This window comes from Coregonus lavaretus (genome assembly GCF_964263955.1).
Source record: "Coregonus lavaretus genome assembly, chromosome: 9".
Taxonomy (NCBI): domain Eukaryota; kingdom Metazoa; phylum Chordata; class Actinopteri; order Salmoniformes; family Salmonidae; genus Coregonus; species Coregonus lavaretus.
Genome location: NC_139996.1, coordinates 740,533 through 761,642, shown reverse-complemented (window position 1 = coordinate 761,642; position 21,110 = coordinate 740,533). Strand labels below are relative to the sequence as shown.

The 21,110-nt window shown below is 41.0% G+C and overlaps 1 protein-coding gene across 2 annotated transcripts in view; it reads right to left on the bottom strand.

Moving 5' to 3' along the window:
• The window catches only part of LOC311134891 (calcium and integrin-binding family member 2-like), a gene marked incomplete at both ends in the record, with an annotated part of 125,760 nt that extends 116,830 nt beyond the window's left edge, over window positions 1–8,930 (bottom strand). For both annotated transcript variants that reach the window (XM_084168656.1, XM_084168657.1), the window contains one exon: window positions 8,880–8,930. In XM_084168656.1, coding sequence (XP_084024782.1) covers window positions 8,880–8,930 — 51 coding nt within the window. The remainder of the gene's footprint in view (window positions 1–8,879) is intronic.
• Window positions 8,931–21,110: the final 12,180 nt, after the last annotated feature.

The window sequence follows — 21,110 nt, the reverse complement described above, 5'->3', positions numbered from 1 at the left end:
GCAAATGTTCTCATAACACGTATACTGTCCAGTTGTGCTGATGATTATACAATGTTTGTATAAAACATTCACATTTTGTCCGTTCTGTACCTAGAAACCTAATGAGAGCGTTTTGGGAATGTTCTGTGGTGCGTGCTCAGCCCACTCCTGTACTCCCTGTTCACCCATGACTGAGTGGCCAAGCACGCCTCCAACTCAATCATCAAGTTTGCTGACGACACAACAGTGGTAGGCAACTTCGCAGCACCTGAAATAACATCTGTAGATCTGATCTGGGGATCTGGGGATCTGGGGATCTGGGGATCTGTGGATCTGGGGATCTGTGGATCTGATCTGGGGATCTGGGGATCTAATCTGGGGATCTGGGGATCTGGGGATCTGTGGATCTGATCTGGGGATCTGGGGATCTGGGGATCTGGGGATCTGATCTGGGGATCTGGGGATCTGGGGATCTGGGGATCTGATCTGGGGACGCGACCGATAGAATTTGATTTGATTTGGTAGTTGTACAGATGTTGCGCAAAACATTTCAGTGAATGTTAGGAGAACATTCCAAGGATATTTAATTTAAAATATTTCAACAACAAAAAAATAGTGTTTTGTTATCAAAAACATTTTTTCAATGTTTTCGGAATGTTATCATCCTGATGTTAGATAAAACCATAACTAATGTTCTGTGAATGTTCTCGGTTTGCAGTGACTACTGTTACTAGGGAACAACACACAGGTCTTCTCATATGTTAGCACAAACAGAACTATCCCCCAGTCTGGGATACAAAACCCACCTCCATTTCTCAGCTCTCCAGTTAGACAGCATACCAGATCATAGTGAACACAGCGCCTTCAGAAAGTATTCAGACCCTTTGACTTTTTCCACATTTTGGTACGTTACAGCCTTACTCTAAAATTGATTAAATAAATAAAAATCCTCAGCAATCTACACACAATACCCCATAATGACAAAGCGAAAACAGGTTTTTAGATTAAAAATAAAATGTATTACAAATAAAAAACAGAAATACCTTATTTACATAAGTATTCAGACTGTTTGCTATGAGACTCGAAATTGAGCTCAGGTGCATCCTGTTTCCATTGATCATCCTTGAGATGTTTCTACAACTTGATTGGAGTCCACCTGTGGTAAATTCAATTGATTGGACATGATTTGGAAAGGCACACAGCTGTCTACATAAGGTCCTACAGTTGACAGTGCATGTCAGAGCAAAAACCAAGCCATGAGGTCGAAGGAATTGTCCGTAGAGCTCCGAGACAGGATTGTTTTGAGGCACAGATCTGGGGAAGGGTACCAAAAAATGTCTGTAGCATTGAAGGTCCCCAAGAACACAGTGGCCTCCATCATTCTTAAATGGAAGAAGTTTGGAACCACCAAGACTCTTCCTAGAGCTGGCCACTCGGCCAAACTGAGCAATCGGGGGAGAAGGGCCTTGGTCAGGGAGGTGACCAAGAACCCAATGGTCACTCTGACAGAGCTCTAGAGTTCTGAAGAGACCTGAAAATAGCTGTGCAGCGACGGTCCCCATGCAACCTGACAGAGCTTGAGAGGATCAGCAGAGAAGAATGGGAGAAACTCCCCAAATACAGGTGTGCCAAGCTTGTAGCGTCATACCCAAGAAGACTTGAGGCTGTAATCGCTGCCAAAAGGGGCTTCAACAAAGTACTGAGTAAAGGGTCTGAATACTTATGTAAATGTCACATTTCCATTTTTCATAAATTAGCAAACATTTCTAAAAACCTGTTTTTGCTTTGTCATTATGGGGTATTGTGTGTAGATTGATGAGTGGGAAAAACAATTTAATCAATTTTAGAATAAAGCTGTAACGTAACTAAATGTAAACAAAAGTCTGAATTATTTCCGAAAGCACTATATATAGTAAGACATACAGTATGATATAGGATATATACAGTATGATTTAGGATATATACAGTATGATATAGAATATATACTGTATGATATAGGACATATACAGTATGATATAGGATATATACAGTATGATATATACAGTATGATATAAGCTATATACAGTATGATATATACAGTATGGTATATACAGTATGATATAGGATATATATAGTATGATATAGGATATATACAGTATGATATAGTCTATATACAGTATGATATAGGATATATACAGTATGATATATACAGTATGGTATATACAGTATGATTTAGGCTATATACAGTATAATATATACAGTATGATATATACAGTATGATATAGGCTATATACAGTATGATATATACAGTATGGTAAATACAGTATGATATAGGATATATATAGTATGATATAGGCTATATACAGTATGATATAGGATATATATAGTATGATATAGGATATATACAGTATGATATAGGCTATATACAGTATGATATAGGATATATACAGTATGATATAGGATATATACAGTATGATATAGAATATATACAGTATGATATAGGATATATACAGTATGATATAGGATATATACAGTATGATATATACAGTATGAAATATACAGTATGATATATACAGTATGATATGGATACATACAGTATGATATAGGATATATACAGTATGATATAGGATATATACAGTATGATATAGAATATATACAGTATGATATATACAGTATGATATATACAGTATGATATGGATACATACAGTATGATATATGATATATACAGTATGATGTAGGATATATACAGTATGATTTGGATATATACAGTATGAAATAGGCTATATACAGTATGATATAGGATATATACAGTATGATATAGGATATATACAGTATGATATAGGATATATACAGTATGATATAGGCTATATACAGTATGATATAGGATATATACAGTATGATATAGGATATATACAGTATGATATATACAGTATGATATGGATACATGCAGTATGATATAGGCTATATACAGTATGATATATACAGTATGATATAGGATATATACAGTATGATATAGGATATATACAGTATGATATAGGATATATACAGTATGATATAAACAGTATGATATGATACATGCAGTATGATATAAGCTATATACAGTATGATATATACATTATGATATAGGATATATACAGTATGATATAGGATATATACAGTATGATATATACAGTATGATATAGGATATATACAGTATGATATAGGCTATATACAGTATGATATAGGATATATACAGTATGATATATACAGTATGATATATACTGTATGATATGGATACATGCAGTATGATATAGGCTATATACAGTATGATATATACAGTATGATATAGGATATATACAGTATGATATAGAATATATACAGTATGATACAGTATGATATATACAGTATGATATAGGATATATACAGTATGATATAGGATATATACAGTATGATATATACAGTATGATATATACAGCAACTCCACTGTATATTTGGCCTTGTGTTGTAGGTTATTGTCCTGCTGACAGGTGAATTTGTCTCCCAGTGTCTGTTGGAAAGCAGACTGAACCAAGTTTTCCTCTAGGTTTTACCTGTGCTTAGCTTGTTATCCCCCCAAAAAACTCCCTAGTCCCTGCCGATGACAAGCATACCCATAACAGGATGCAGCCACCACCATGCTTGAAAATATGAAGAGTGGTACTCAGTGATGTGTTGTGTTGGATTTGCCCCAAACATAAAGCTTTGTTTTCAGGACATAAAGTTAATTTCTTTGCAACATATGTTGCAGTTTTACTTTAGTGCCTTATTATTGCAAACAGGATGCATGTTTTGGAATATGTTTTATTCTGTACAGGATTCCTTATTTTCCCTCTGTCCTTTAGGTTAGTATTGTGGAGTGAATACAATGTTGTTGATCCATCCTCAGTTTTTTCCTATCACAGCCATTAAACTCTGTAACTGTTTTAAAGTCACCATTGGCCTCTGAGTGATTTCCTTCTTCTCCAGAAACTGACTTAGGGCGCCTGTATCTCTGTATTGACTGGGTGTATTGATACACCATCCAAAGTGTAATTAATAACTTCACCATGCTCAAAGGGATTTCAATGTCTGCTTTTTTTTTTTTACCCATCTACCAATAGGTGCCCTTCTTTGCGAACCATTGGAAAATGTCTCTGGTCTTTGTGGTTGAAGAAGAAATGTGCCCATGCTACAAACTGCTAATACAGGACTAGTAAAGGACCAGTGTTACAGACTGCTATATAGGTCTGTTAATACAGGACTAGTAAAGGCCCAGTGTTACAGACTGCTATATAGGTCTGTTAATACAGGACTAGTAAAGGACCAGTGTTACAGACTGCTATATAGGTCCACTAATACAGGACTAGTAAAGGACCAGTGTTACAGACTGCTATATAGGTCCACTAATACAGGACTAGTAAAGGACCAGTGTTACAGACTGCTATATAGGTCCACTAATACAGGACTAGTAAAGGCCCAGTGTTACAGACTGCTATATAGGTCTGTTAATACAGGACTAGTAAAGGACCAGTGTTACAGACTGCTATATAGGTCCACTAATACAGGACTAGTAAAGGCCCAGTGTTACAGACTGCTATATAGGTCTGTTAATACAGGACTAGTAAAGGACCAGTGTTACAGACTGCTATATAGGTCCACTAATACAGGACTAGTAAAGGCCCAGTGTTACAGACTGCTATATAGGTCTGTTAATACAGGACTAGTAAAGGACCAGTGTTACAGACTGCTATATAGGTCCACTAATACAGGACTAGTAAAGGACCAGTGTTACAGACTGCTATATAGGTCCACTAATACAGGACTAGTAAAGGACCAGTGTTACAGACTGCTATATAGGTCCACTAATACAGGACTAGTAAAGGACCAGTGTTACAGACTGCTATATAGGTCCACTAATACAGGACTAGTAAAGGCCCAGTGTTACAGACTGCTATATAGGTCTGTTAATACAGGACTAGTAAAGGACCAGTGTTACAGACTGCTATATAGGTCCACTAATACAGGACTAGTAAAGGCCCAGTGTTACAGACTGCTATATAGGTCCACTAATACAGGACTAGTAAAGGCCCAGTGTTACAGACTGCTATATAGGTCTGTTAATATAGGACTAGTAAAGGCCCAGTGCACTGCTTTTGTGAGAATATTTTTTTGGGGGGCTATATTTTGTTGGAGTTTTCAGCGGGTGCCTCAGCACCCCTACTTCCCACGGCTTTTCTTCTAGCAGACAGTTATCTATTCTTTTAGCAGACAGTTATCTATTCTTCTAGCAGACAGTTATCTATTCTTCTAGCAGACAGTTATCTATTCTTCTAGCAGACAGTTATCTAGTCTTTTAGCAGACAGTTATCTATTCTTCTAGCAGACAGTTATCTATTCTTCTAGCAGACAGTTATCTATTCTTCTAGCAGACAAGTTATCTATTCTTCTAGCAGACAGTTATCTATTATTTTAGCAGACAGTTATCTATTCTTTTAGCAGACAGTTATCTATTCTTTTAGCAGACAGTTATCTATTCTTCTAGCAGACAGTTATCTATTCTTCTAGCAGACAGTTATCTATTCTTCTAGCAGACAGTTATCTAGTCTTTTAGCAGACAGTTATCTATTCTTCTAGCAGACAGTTATCTATTCTTCTAGCAGACAGTTATCTATTCTTCTAGCAGACAAGTTATCTATTCTTCTAGCAGACAGTTATCTATTCTTCTAGCAGACAGTTATCTATTCTTCTAGCAGACAGTTATCTATTCTTTTAGCAGACAGTTATCTATTCTTTTAGCAGACAGTTATCTATTCTTCTAGCAGACAGTTATCTATTCTTCTAGCAGACAGTTATCTATTCTTCTAGCAGACAGTTATCTATTCTTCTAGCAGACAGTTATCTATTCTTCTAGCAGACAGTTATCTATTCTTTTAGCAGACAGTTATCTATTCTTTTAGCAGACAGTTATCTATTCTTTTAGCAGACAGTTATCTATTCTTCTAGCAGACAGTTATCTATTCTTCTAGCAGACAGTTATCTATTCTTCTAGCAGACAGTTATCTATTCTTTTAGCAGACAGTTATCTATTCTTTTAGCAGACAGTTATCTATTCTTTTAGCAGACAGTTATCTATTCTTCTAGCAGACAGTTATCTATTCTTCTAGCAGACAGTTATCTATTCTTCTAGCAGACAGTTATCTAGTCTTTTAGCAGACAGTTATCTATTCTTCTAGCAGACAGTTATCTATTCTTCTAGCAGACAATTTATCTATTCTTCTAGCAGACAGTTATCTATTCTTCTAGCAGACAGTTATCTATTCTTCTAGCAGACAGTTATCTATTCTTTTAGCAGACAGTTATCTATTCTTTTAGCAGACAGTTATCTATTCTTCTAGCAGACAGTTATCTATTCTTCTAGCAGACAGTTATCTATTCTTCTAGCAGACAGTTATCTATTCTTCTAGCAGACAGTTATCTATTCTTTTAGCAGACAGTTATCTATTCTTTTAGCAGACAGTTATCTATTCTTTTAGCAGACAGTTATCTATTCTTCTAGCAGACAGTTATCTATTCTTCTAGCAGACAGTTATCTATTCTTCTAGCAGACAGTTATCTATTCTTCTAGCAGACAGTTATCTATTCTTCTAGCAGACAGTTATCTATTCTTCTAGCAGACAGTTATCTATTCTTTTAGCAGACAGTTATCTATTCTTTTAGCAGACAGTTATCTATTCTTTTAGCAGACAGTTATCTATTCTTCTAGCAGACAGTTATCTATTCTTTTAGCAGACAGTTATCTATTCTTTTAGCAGACAGTTATCTATTCTTTTAGCAGACAGTTATCTATTCTTCTAGCAGACAGTTATCTATTCTTCTAGCAGACAGTTATCTATTCTTCTAGCAGACAGTTATCTAGTCTTTTAGCAGACAGTTATCTATTCTTCTAGCAGACAGTTATCTATTCTTCTAGCAGACAGTTATCTTTTAGCAGACAGTTATCTATTCTTCTAGCAGACAGTTATCTATTCTTCTAGCAGACAGTTATCTATTCTTTTAGCAGACAGTTATCTATTCTTCTAGCAGACAGTTATCTATTCTTTTAGCAGACAGTTATCTATTCTTCTAGCAGACAGTTATCTATTATTCTAGCAGACAGTTATCTATTCTTCTAGCAGACAGTTATCTATTCTTCTAGCAGACAGTTATCTATTCTTCTAGCAGACAAGTTATCTTAGCAAAGTGCTGTGTGTTCTTTATTAAAGAGAGGGACAAAGCAAAACAGCTATTTACCTGACATGACCTTGCTACATGTAACCACTCTACCATTATAATATAAGCCCTTGCTTTTTAGCCTGGGGGAATCATCCAGCCTTGCAGTAGACCTACAGATCTATAACATACCCTGGGTTGGAAAAACTGATAGGTAGCTTTTCCCTATGCATTACAAAGTAGCTAAATTGTATAAGATATTTTAATATGAAGCAAACTGTCAATCTGAGCAGTGTCAACATAATAAAGTCAGCAAAAAAAGAAACGTCCTCTCACTGTCAACTGCGTTTATTTTCAGCAAACTTAACATGTGTAAATATTTGTATGAACATAACAAGATTCAACAACTGAGACATAAACTGAACAAGTTCCACAGACATGTGACTAACAGAAATGGAATAATGTGTCCCTGAACAAAGGGGGGGTCAAAATCAAAAGTAACAGTCAGTATCTGGTGTGGCCACCAGCTGCATTAAGTACTGCAGTGCATCTCCTCCTCATGGACTGCACCAGATTTGCCAGTTCTTGCTGTGAGATGTTACCCCACTCTTCCACCAAGGCACCTGCAAGTTCCCTGACATAGGCGACGTTGTTGCCGGTGATGTCTGGTGAGTACCTGCCTTACAACAGGCCTACAAGCCCTCAGTCCAGCCTCTCTCAGCCTATTGCGGACAGTCTGAGCACTAATGGAGGGATTGTGCGTTCCTGGTGTAACTTGGGCAGTTGTTGTTGCCATCCTGTACCTGTCCCGCATGTGTGATGTTCGGATGTACAGATCCTGTGCAGGTGTTGTTACACGTGGTCTGCCACTGCGAGGACGATCAGCTGTCCGTCCTGTCTCCCTGTAGCGCTGTCTTAGGCGTCTCACAGTACGGATATTGCAATTTATTGCCCTGGCCACATCTGCAGTCCTCATGCCTCCTTGCAGCATGCCTAAGGCAGGTTCACGCAGATGAGCAGGGACCCTGGGCATCTTTCTTTTGGTATTTTTCAGAGTCAGTAGAAAGGCCTCTTTAGTGTCCTAAGTTTTCATAACTGTGACCTTAATTGTCTACCGTCTGTAAGCTGTTAGTGTCTTAATGACCGTTCCACAGGTGCATGTTCATTAATTGTTCATGGTTCATTGAACAAGCATGGAAAACAGTGTTTAAACCCTTTACAATGAAATTCTGTGAAGTTATTTGGATTTCTACGAATTATCTTTTATAGACAGGTTCCTGAAAAAGGGACGTTTCTTTTTTTGCTGAGTTTATATGTATTTGAAGCTGACCTATGTGTCCTTTTTTATAGAAGCCTATGTGAAAACTAGATGCTGTCTCATAGGCAAGTTAAGTGAGCAGGAGTATTTCATAATATCCTTCCTAATATTTTTGTCCACAATCGAAAATAGGACTTTCTTCTCTATAGGGTAAAAGAAGCAATACATTACATAACCCAATGCATTGCTGTGTTATTAAGCATTTTCATAAACTGGTATATATATTTTTCATTACATCAATGATTGATCTACATTTATTCTGGAGGGACAACAACAGGTTGATAATTTTCATCATTGATCACAGCGGAATTTCTGAACATAAAGATGCATTGCAATGATCAAACTACATGGCAAAATAAATGTAAAAATGTGTCCGCACGTACGGGCTCTTTCTTACCTGGTAAGCATCTAGCTGTTCATCAGTAAATATCGTTTGCTTATTACCCATCTTAGTCTAGTATTTTTCCTCTTGTACAGATTCATCACATTGGAAGTTCGATACGTTTTCTCAATTCTAGTCATTTAGGGCATTTACACGACGTGATCAGACTATAATTACGACTCCGCATAGATGTTCAGTGTCCAAAGAATTACAAGCTCTGAAAGAGTTGGTGTATTCGAGGGAGATGTTGTAATCCATAAATACTCCGAAAAAAAGTATTGAAATGCAGAAGAAGTAGAAAAAGGAGGACAATGCTCAGTGCTGTCAGTTGTTGAAGCAGCAGAAGTAGCCTACAGACAGACAGAAGTCCGAATAGGTCCGAAACTCAGAAGCTGCCGACGCATTCGGCCGTTTCAGTTTCAGCACCGGCTGCTGTCCACCAACGATGAGAGAATGAAACCGACAACAACATGTAGCTACCACCAGGTGGCGGCTGTCTCACACCCACGCAAGCGATGAAAATTCAGAGAACACCTTTCATTCTGACCTAAATATTGTTCCTGTTTCATCTGCAGAAAAGCTAAATCGTACTTTCCCCATGTATTAGTAGAATTCCAAGATATCATTCGTAGCCTCCGTTTTCTAGTTCCAGAAAGTGGCCGTGAATTGACAGCGTGTGTTGAAAAAACATTTACGATTTGCGTGAAATATCTGTGTAAACTCCTTTTAATTATAATCTGTGTGTGTCACTGAAAAGGCTTGTACCCCATTTCATGGGTGCACACTCCATACGTAAGGCTGTGCAGTCCAGTATGGATGTCCAATACACACAATAGACTTACTGAGGAGGTGATTTGCCACAGTCAAAGTCCTGCAATAAGAGCTATGACGCTATTTGTGTAAACTCTTTGACATTTCTAATCTGTGTGTGTCACTGAAAAGGCTGATACCCCATTTCATGGGTGCGCACTCCATAAGTAAGGCTGTGCAGTGCATATATGTATTCCCCAAAAGTTATTATGCAGTCTAATATATCCACAGTGGGATTTGAACTGTTTAAAAAATATTTTTGTTTATTGTCAAATTAATTAATTATTGTATTTATTTTTTAAGTTATGTAACAACATTCCGACCTTGTTTAGCATTATCTATTCCAAATATGCCATTAGTCCACTATGGATCCGTTTGAAACTGGGCCTTTTATTTTGAAGGCGAACCGCAAATTCCAATGTTGTGGCTAATCCTTATTGTGGCTATTTTCGCACAGGTCATGACTTCTGGGAGTCTTCTTCCACAGAGTCAGGTCACAGAGTTTCTAAATCCAGAGGCGCAACATCTTGAGACTTCCGGGAACGCTTTGGAAACAGACAGAACGGACCAGGCTGGGGTTTGGGAAGTGAAAAAAGGATTCCTTATAGTTGTTAATTTTCTCGAAATCTAAAGGCACAACCTAGATTCGAGACAATGTCTTAAGTAGTTGATCATGTTAGTACTCCAACCTCGTGAAAGTGACAAACTGGCACGTTTTCATTTTCGTCAAAAACAACTTTATATCGAAGGAGTGCCTTTGATTTGACGTGTTTCTACGCATGACATCGCCATGACATCGCCTACAAGTGTGATCGGGGGAATTGTATTGGACTTTTAGCCTATCTTCATACTGTACTGTCTTTGGTCAGGTCAACGTTTTTTAATTTGGATTTCGCATATTGGAACACAATAATACAATGTATTGTGTTTCGCTTCGGTTATAACTGAGTAGCTTCGTACTATGCGGATTCCTTTTTGGCATTGTTAGCCACCGTGCTATGCTAAACCCTAACTGAGCTCTGTACTGGCTAGCAAGCATAACTTACCGGCAAATATTTTCTATAATTGTTCTGTGATACCGTCGTCAGCTGTCCTGCAAAATTAAGGACCGATTACAATTTCCCTCAAAATTCCCAAAGAAATCATTATCCAGTTCTATGTTCAGTACAGTACATGAGCTAACTAACCTAGCTATAGAAGGATGGATTCAAAGAGAGACATGAAAGATCAAGGTAAGTTCATAGCAGATGTCTACTCCGTGGTAGCCTGCTGACGTTATGCTACTGCACCACCATCAGATAAGCCAAGCAAGCTAAGGTATTTCGTTTACATTAGCTAGCTACTGTACATTTGCTGAACCATCATGGACTTAAAACAACATGTTCTTGGTTAATGTTAGTTCAATATTATGCCATCAGGGATATATACGTCCACCGTCACTCATTGATCATTCATTAATTCCTCTGTCTTTGCTTGGTAATTTTGTTACATTTAACCAAGCTACCTGCTACCTACGGCCCGAGTCAGAATAGTCACCACTCTCTTCTGGAGCCATTACATTCAGTTAGCTAGAAAGCTAAATAGTTAAGAGACATCACTTGTTGAGGAATCAACAGCAGCCACAGGGTATGAAGACAGATGGGTAGATATCAAGTCAATTGAATAAGTACATTTCCATTTCATAATGTAAAATGGTATGTCTGGCACACCAATGCCAACACAAGGACAATCACGAATAGCTCCTCTGAGGAATATTCAGATTTCGCACAGCTGCCCCCCTACGACCTGTTAGAGAGATGGAATGGTTGGGACCCCTCAGACACCTAGGGTACGTCCCAAATGGCACCCTATTCCCTATATAGTGCACTACTTTAGACCAGGGCCCTATGGCACCCTATTCCCTATATAGTGCACTACTTTAGACCAGAGCCCTATGACACCCTATTCCCTATATAGTGCACTACTTTAGACCAGAGCCCTATGACACCCTATTCCCTATATAGTGCACTACTTTAGACCAGAGCCCTATGACACCCTATTCCCTATATAGTGCACTACTTTAGACCAGAGCCCTGTGGACCCTGGTTATAAGTAGTGCACTGCATAGGGTTTAGGGTGCTATTTGGGAAGCAGGCCTATTGGTTCTCCCCTGCTGATTCATTTAGACAATGTGACAACTCACAGTGAGACAACTCAGGCAAGGGTCAGGCTTCCTAGGATGTAGCTGTCTGGTGGCTACAGACAGAGAGGAACCTAATACAGTCACAGTAGCAGACAGAGGAACCTAATACAGTCACAGTAGCAGACAGAGGAACCTAATACAGTCACAGTGGCAGACAGAGGAACCTAATACAGTCACAGTAGCAGACAGAGGAACCTAATACAGTCACAGTAGCAGACAGAGGAACCTAATACAGTCACAGTGGCAGACAGAGGAACCTAATACAGTCACAGTAGCAGACAGAGGAACCTAATACAGTCACAGTAGCAGACAGAGGAACCTAATACAGTCACAGTAGCAGACAGAGGAACCTAATACAGTCACAGTGGCAGACAGAGGAACCTAATACAGTCACAGTAACAGACAGAGGAACCTAATACAGTCACAGTAGCAGACAGAGGAACCTAATACAGTCACAGTAGCAGACAGAGAGGAAACTAATACAGTCACAGTAGCAGACAGAGGAACCTAATACAGTCACAGTAGCAGACAGAGAAGAACCTAATATAGTCACAGTAGCAGACAGAGGGACCTAATACAGTCACAGTAGCAGACAGAGAAACCTAATACAGTCACAGTAGCAGACAGAGGAACCTAATACAGTAACAGACAGAGGAACCTAATACAGTCACAGTAGCAGACAGAGGAACCTAATACAGTCACAGTAGCAGACAGAGAGGAACCTAATACAGTCACAGTAGCAGACAGAGAGGAACCTAATACAGTCACAGTAGCAGACAGAGGAACCTAATACAGTCACAGTAGCAGACAGAGAGGAACCTAATACAGTCACAGTAACAGACAGAAGAACCTAATACAGTCACAGTAGCAGACAGAGGAACCTAATACAGTCACAGTAGCAGACAGAGGAACCTAATACAGTCACAGTAGCAGACAGAGGAACCTAATACAGTCACAGTAGCAGACAGAGGAACCTAATACAGTCACAGTCACAGTAGCAGACAGGAACCTAATACAGTCACAGTAGCAGACAGAGGGACCTAAAACAGTCACAGTAGCAGACAGAGGGACCTAATACAGTCACAGTAGCAGACAGAGGGACCTAATACAGTAGCAGTAGCAGACAGAGGAACCTAATACAGTCACAGTAGCAGACAGAGGCACCTAATACAGTCACAGTAGCAGACAGAGGAACCTAATACAGTCACAGTAGCAGACAGAGAGGAACCTAATACAGTCACAGTAGCAGACAGAGGCACCTAATACAGTCACAGTAGCAGACAGAGGAACCTAATACAGTCACAGTAGCAGACAGAAGAACCTAATACAGTCACAGTAGCAGACAGAGGAACCTAATACAGTCACAGTAGCAGACAGAGGAACCTAATACAGTCACAGTAGCAGACAGAGGAACCTAATACAGTCACAGTAACAGACAGAGGAACCTAATACAGTCACAGTAGCAGACAGAGGAACCTAATACAGTCACAGTAGCAGACAGAGAGGAACCTAATACAGTCACAGTAGCAGACAGAGAGGAACCTAATACAGTCACAGTAGCAGACAGAGGAACCTAATACAGTCACAGTAGCAGACAGAGAGGAACCTAATACAGTCACAGTAACAGACAGAATAACCTAATACAGTCACAGTAGCAGACAGATGAACCTAATACAGTCACAGTAGCAGACAGAGGCACCTAATACAGTCACAGTAGCAGACAGAGGAACCTAATACAGTCACAGTAGCAGACAGAGGAACCTAATACAGTCACAGTAGCAGACAGAGAAGAACCTAATATAGTCACAGTAGCAGACAGAGGGACCTAATACAGTCACAGTAGCAGACAGAGAAACCTAATACAGTCACAGTAGCAGACAGAGGAACCTAATACAGTAACAGACAGAGGAACCTAATACAGTCACAGTAGCAGACAGAGGAACCTAATACAGTCACAGTAGCAGACAGAGAGGAACCTAATACAGTCACAGTAGCAGACAGAGAGGAACCTAATACAGTCACAGTAGCAGACAGAGGAACCTAATACAGTCACAGTAGCAGACAGAGAGGAACCTAATACAGTCACAGTAACAGACAGAAGAACCTAATACAGTCACAGTAGCAGACAGAGGAACCTAATACAGTCACAGTAGCAGACAGAGGAACCTAATACAGTCACAGTAGCAGACAGAGGAACCTAATACAGTCACAGTAGCAGACAGAGGAACCTAATACAGTCACAGTCACAGTAGCAGACAGAGGAACCTAATACAGTCACAGTAGCAGACAGAGGAACCTAATACAGTCACAGTAGCAGACAGAGGGACCTAAAACAGTCACAGTAGCAGACAGAGGGACCTAATACAGTCACAGTAGCAGACAGAGGGACCTAATACAGTAGCAGTAGCAGACAGAGGCACCTAATACAGTCACAGTAGCAGACAGAGGCACCTAATACAGTCACAGTAGCAGACAGAGGAACCTAATACAGTCACAGTAGCAGACAGAGAGGAACCTAATACAGTCACAGTAGCAGACAGAGGCACCTAATACAGTCACAGTAGCAGACAGAGGAACCTAATACAGTCACAGTAGCAGACAGAAGAACCTAATACAGTCACAGTAGCAGACAGAGGAACCTAATACAGTCACAGTAGCAGACAGAGGAACCTAATACAGTCACAGTAGCAGACAGAGGAACCTAATACAGTCACAGTAACAGACAGAGGAACCTAATACAGTCACAGTAGCAGACAGAGGAACCTAATACAGTCACAGTAGCAGACAGAGAGGAACCTAATACAGTCACAGTAGCAGACAGAGAGGAACCTAATACAGTCACAGTAGCAGACAGAGGAACCTAATACAGTCACAGTAGCAGACAGAGAGGAACCTAATACAGTCACAGTAACAGACAGAATAACCTAATACAGTCACAGTAGCAGACAGATGAACCTAATACAGTCACAGTAGCAGACAGAGGCACCTAATACAGTCACAGTAGCAGACAGAGGAACCTAATACAGTCACAGTAGCAGACAGAGGAACCTAATACAGTCACAGTAGCAGACAGGTGGACCTAATACAGTAGCAGTAGCAGACAGAGGAACCTAATACAGTCACAGTAGTAGACAGAGGCACCTAATACAGTCACAGTAGCAGACAGAGGAACCTAATACAGTCACAGTAGCAGACAGAGAGGAACCTAATACAGTGACAGTAGCAGACAGAGGCACCTAATACAGTCACAGTAGCAGACAGAGGAACCTAATACAGTCACAGTAGCAGACAGAGAGGAACCTAATACAGTCACAGTAAAAGACAGAGAGGAACCTAATACAATCACAGTGGCAGACAGAGGAACCTAATACAGTCACAGTAGCAGACAGAGGAACCTAATACAGTCACAGTGGCAGACAGAGGAACCTAATACAGTCACAGTAGCAGACAGAGGAACCTAATACAGTCACAGTAGCAGACAGAGGAACCTAATACAGTCACAGTAGCAGACAGAGAGGAAACTAATACAGTCACAGTAGCAGACAGAGGAACCTAATACAGTCACAGTAGCAGACAGAGAGGAACCTAATACAGTCACAGTAGCAGACAGAGGAACCTAATACAGTCACAGTAGCAGACAGAGAAACCTAATACAGTCACAGTAGCAGACAGAGCAACCTAATACAGTCACAGTAACAGACAGAGGAACCTAATACAGTCACAGTAGCAGACAGAGGAACCTAATACAGTCACAGTAGCAGACAGAGAAACCTAATACAGTCACAGTAGCAGACAGAGGAACCTAATACAGTAACAGACAGAGGAACCTAATACAGTCACAGTAGCAGACAGAGGAACCTAATACAGTCACAGTAGCAGACAGAGAGGAACCTAATACAGTCACAGTAGCAGACAGAGAGGAACCTAATACAGTCACAGTAGCAGACAGAGGAACCTAATACAGTCACAGTAGCAGACAGAGAGGAACCTAATACAGTCACAGTAACAGACAGAAGAACCTAATACAGTCACAGTAGCAGACAGAGGAACCTAATACAGTCACAGTAGCAGACAGAGGAACCTAATACAGTCACAGTAGCAGACAGAGGAACCTAATACAGTCACAGTCACAGTAGCAGACAGAGGAACCTAATACAGTCACAGTAGCAGACAGAGGGACCTAAAACAGTCACAGTAGCAGACAGAGGAACCTAATACAGTCACAGTAGCAGACAGAGGGACCTAATACAGTAGCAGTAGCAGACAGAGGAACCTAATACAGTCACAGTAGCAGACAGAGCAACCTAATACAGTCACAGTAGCAGACAGAGGGACCTAATACAGTCACAGTAGCAGACAGAGGGACCTAATACAGTAGCAGTAGCAGACAGAGGAACCTAATACAGTCACAGTAGCAGACAGAGGCACCTAATACAGTCACAGTAGCAGACAGAGGAACCTAATACAGTCACAGTAGCAGACAGAGAGGAACCTAATACAGTCACAGTAGCAGACAGAGGCACCTAATACAGTCACAGTAGCAGACAGAGGAACCTAATACAGTCACAGTAGCAGACAGAAGAACCTAATACAGTCACAGTAGCAGACAGAGGAACCTAATACAGTCACAGTAGCAGACAGAGGAACCTAATACAGTCACAGTAGCAGACAGAGGAACCTAATACAGTCACAGTAACAGACAGAGGAACCTAATACAGTCACAGTAGCAGACAGAGGAACCTAATACAGTCACAGTAGCAGACAGAGAGGAACCTAATACAGTCACAGTAGCAGACAGAGAGGAACCTAATACAGTCACAGTAGCAGACAGAGGAACCTAATACAGTCACAGTAGCAGACAGAGAGGAACCTAATACAGTCACAGTAACAGACAGAATAACCTAATACAGTCACAGTAGCAGACAGATTAACCTAATACAGTCACAGTAGCAGACAGAGGCACCTAATACAGTCACAGTAGCAGACAGAGGAACCTAATACAGTCACAGTAGCAGACAGAGGAACCTAATACAGTCACAGTAGCAGACAGAGAAGAACCTAATATAGTCACAGTAGCAGACAGAGGGACCTAATACAGTCACAGTAGCAGACAGAGAAACCTAATACAGTCACAGTAGCAGACAGAGGAACCTAATACAGTAACAGACAGAGGAACCTAATACAGTCACAGTAGCAGACAGAGGAACCTAATACAGTCACAGTAGCAGACAGAGAGGAACCTAATACAGTCACAGTAGCAGACAGAGAGGAACCTAATACAGTCACAGTAGCAGACAGAGGAACCTAATACAGTCACAGTAGCAGACAGAGAGGAACCTAATACAGTCACAGTAACAGACAGAAGAACCTAATACAGTCACAGTAGCAGACAGAGGAACCTAATACAGTCACAGTAGCAGACAGAGGAACCTAATACAGTCACAGTAGCAGACAGAGGAACCTAATACAGTCACAGTAGCAGACAGAGGAACCTAATACAGTCACAGTCACAGTAGCAGACAGAGGAACCTAATACAGTCACAGTAGCAGACAGAGGAACCTAATACAGTCACAGTAGCAGACAGAGGGACCTAAAACAGTCACAGTAGCAGACAGAGGGACCTAATACAGTCACAGTAGCAGACAGAGGGACCTAATACAGTAGCAGTAGCAGACAGAGGCACCTAATACAGTCACAGTAGCAGACAGAGGCACCTAATACAGTCACAGTAGCAGACAGAGGAACCTAATACAGTCACAGTAGCAGACAGAGAGGAACCTAATACAGTCACAGTAGCAGACAGAGGCACCTAATACAGTCACAGTAGCAGACAGAGGAACCTAATACAGTCACAGTAGCAGACAGAAGAACCTAATACAGTCACAGTAGCAGACAGAGGAACCTAATACAGTCACAGTAGCAGACAGAGGAACCTAATACAGTCACAGTAGCAGACAGAGGAACCTAATACAGTCACAGTAACAGACAGAGGAACCTAATACAGTCACAGTAGCAGACAGAGGAACCTAATACAGTCACAGTAGCAGACAGAGAGGAACCTAATACAGTCACAGTAGCAGACAGAGAGGAACCTAATACAGTCACAGTAGCAGACAGAGGAACCTAATACAGTCACAGTAGCAGACAGAGAGGAACCTAATACAGTCACAGTAACAGACAGAATAACCTAATACAGTCACAGTAGCAGACAGATGAACCTAATACAGTCACAGTAGCAGACAGAGGCACCTAATACAGTCACAGTAGCAGACAGAGGAACCTAATACAGTCACAGTAGCAGACAGAGGAACCTAATACAGTCACAGTAGCAGACAGGTGGACCTAATACAGTAGCAGTAGCAGACAGAGGAACCTAATACAGTCACAGTAGTAGACAGAGGCACCTAATACAGTCACAGTAGCAGACAGAGGAACCTAATACAGTCACAGTAGCAGACAGAGAGGAACCTAATACAGTGACAGTAGCAGACAGAGGCACCTAATACAGTCACAGTAGCAGACAGAGGAACCTAATACAGTCACAGTAGCAGACAGAGAGGAACCTAATACAGTCACAGTAAAAGACAGAGAGGAACCTAATACAATCACAGTGGCAGACAGAGGAACCGAATACAGTCACAGTAGCAGACAGAGGAACCTAATACAGTCACAGTGGCAGACAGAGGAACCTAATACAGTCACAGTAGCAGACAGAGGAACCTAATACAGTCACAGTAGCAGACAGAGGAACCTAATACAGTCACAGTAGCAGACAGAGAGGAAACTAATACAGTCACAGTAGCAGACAGAGGAACCTAATACAGTCACAGTAGCAGACAGAGAGGAACCTAATACAGTCACAGTAGCAGACAGAGGAACCTAATACAGTCACAGTAGCAGACAGAGAAACCTAATACAGTCACAGTAGCAGACAGAGCAACCTAATACAGTCACAGTAACAGACAGAGGAACCTAATACAGTCACAGTAGCAGACAGAGGAACCTAATACAGTCACAGTAGCAGACAGAGAAACCTAATACAGTCACAGTAGCAGACAGAGGAACCTAATACAGTAACAGACAGAGGAACCTAATACAGTCACAGTAGCAGACAGAGGAACCTAATACAGTCACAGTAGCAGACAGAGAGGAACCTAATACAGTCACAGTAGCAGACAGAGAGGAACCTAATACAGTCACAGTAGCAGACAGAGGAACCTAATACAGTCACAGTAGCAGACAGAGAGGAACCTAATACAGTCACAGTAACAGACAGAAGAACCTAATACAGTCACAGTAGCAGACAGAGGAACCTAATACAGTCACAGTAGCAGACAGAGGAACCTAATACAGTCACAGTAGCAGACAGAGGAACCTAATACAGTCACAGTCACAGTAGCAGACAGAGGAACCTAATACAGTCACAGTAGCAGACAGAGGGACCTAAAACAGTCACAGTAGCAGACAGAGGAACCTAATACAGTCACAGTAGCAGACAGAGGGACCTAATACAGTAGCAGTAGCAGACAGAGGAACCTAATACAGTCACAGTAGCAGACAGAGCAACCTAATACAGTCACAGTAGCAGACAGAGGGACCTAATACAGTCACAGTAGCAGACAGAGGGACCTAATACAGTCACAGTAGCAGACAGAGGGACCTAATACAGTCACAGTAGCAGACAGAGGGACCTAATACAGTCACAGTAGCAGACAGAGGAACCTAATACAGTCACAGTAGCAGACAGAGGGACCTAATACAGTCACAGTTTCAGACAGAGGTACCTAATACAGTCACAGTAGCAGACAGAGGAACCTAATACAGTCACAGTAGCAGACAGAGAAACCTAATACAGTCACAGTAGCAGACAGAGGAACCTAATACAGTCACAGTAGCAGACAGAGGTACCTAATACAGTCACAGTAGCAGACAAAGGAACCTAATACAGTCACAGTAGCAGACAGAGAGGAACCTAATACAGTCACAGTAACAGACAGAAGAACCTAATACAGTCACATTAGCAGACAGAGGAACCTAATACAGTCACAGTAGCAGACAGAGGAACCTAATACAGTCACAGTAGCAGACAGAGCAACCTAATACAGTCACAGTTGCAGACAGAGGTACCTAATACAGTCACAGTAGCAGACAGAGGAACCTAATACAGTCACAGTAGCAGACAGAGCAACCTAATACAGTCACAGTAGCAGACAGAGGAACCTAATACAGTCACAGTAGCAGACAGAGAAACCTAATACAGTCACAGTAGCATACAGAGGGACCTAATACAGTCACAGTAGCAGACAGAGGAACCTAATACAGTCACAGTAGCAGACAGAGCAACCTAATATAGTCACAGTAGCATACAGAGGGACCTAATACAGTCACAGTAGCAGACAGAGGAACCTAATACAGTTACAGTAGCAGACAGAGAGGAACCTAATACAGTCACAGTAACAGACAGAAGAACCTAATACAGTCACAGTAGCAGACAGAGGAACCTAATACAGTCACAGTAGCAGACAGAGGAACCTAATACAGTCACAGTAGCAGACAGAGCAACCTAATACAGTCACAGTTGCAGACAGAGGTACCTAATACAGTCACAGTAGCAGACAGAGGAACCTAATACAGTCACAGTAGCAGACAGAGCAACCTAATACAGTCACAGTAGCAGACAGAGGAACCTAATACAGTCACAGTAGCAGACAGAGAAACCTAATACAGTCACAGTAGCAGACAGAGGGACCTAATACAGTCACAGTAGCAGACAGAGGGACCTAATACAGTCACAGTAGCAGACAGAGGGACCTAATACAGTCACAGTAGCAGACAGAGGAACCTAATACAGTCACAGTAGCAGACAGAGGGACCTAATACAGTCACAGTATCAGACAGAGGTACCTAATACAGTCACAGTAGCAGACAGAGGAACCTAATACAGTCACAGTAGCAGACAGAGAAACCTAATACAGTCACAGTAGCAGACAGAGGAACCTAATACAGTCACAGTAGCAGACAGAGGTACCTAATACAGTCACAGTAGCAGACAAAGGAACCTAATACAGTCACAGTAGCAGACAGAGAGGAACCTAATACAGTCACAGTAACAGACAGAAGAACCTAATACAGTCACATTAGCAGACAGAGGAACCTAATACAGTCACAGTAGCAGACAGAGGAACCTAATACAGTCACAGTAGCAGACAGAGCAACCTAATACAGTCACAGTTGCAGACAGAGGTACCTAATA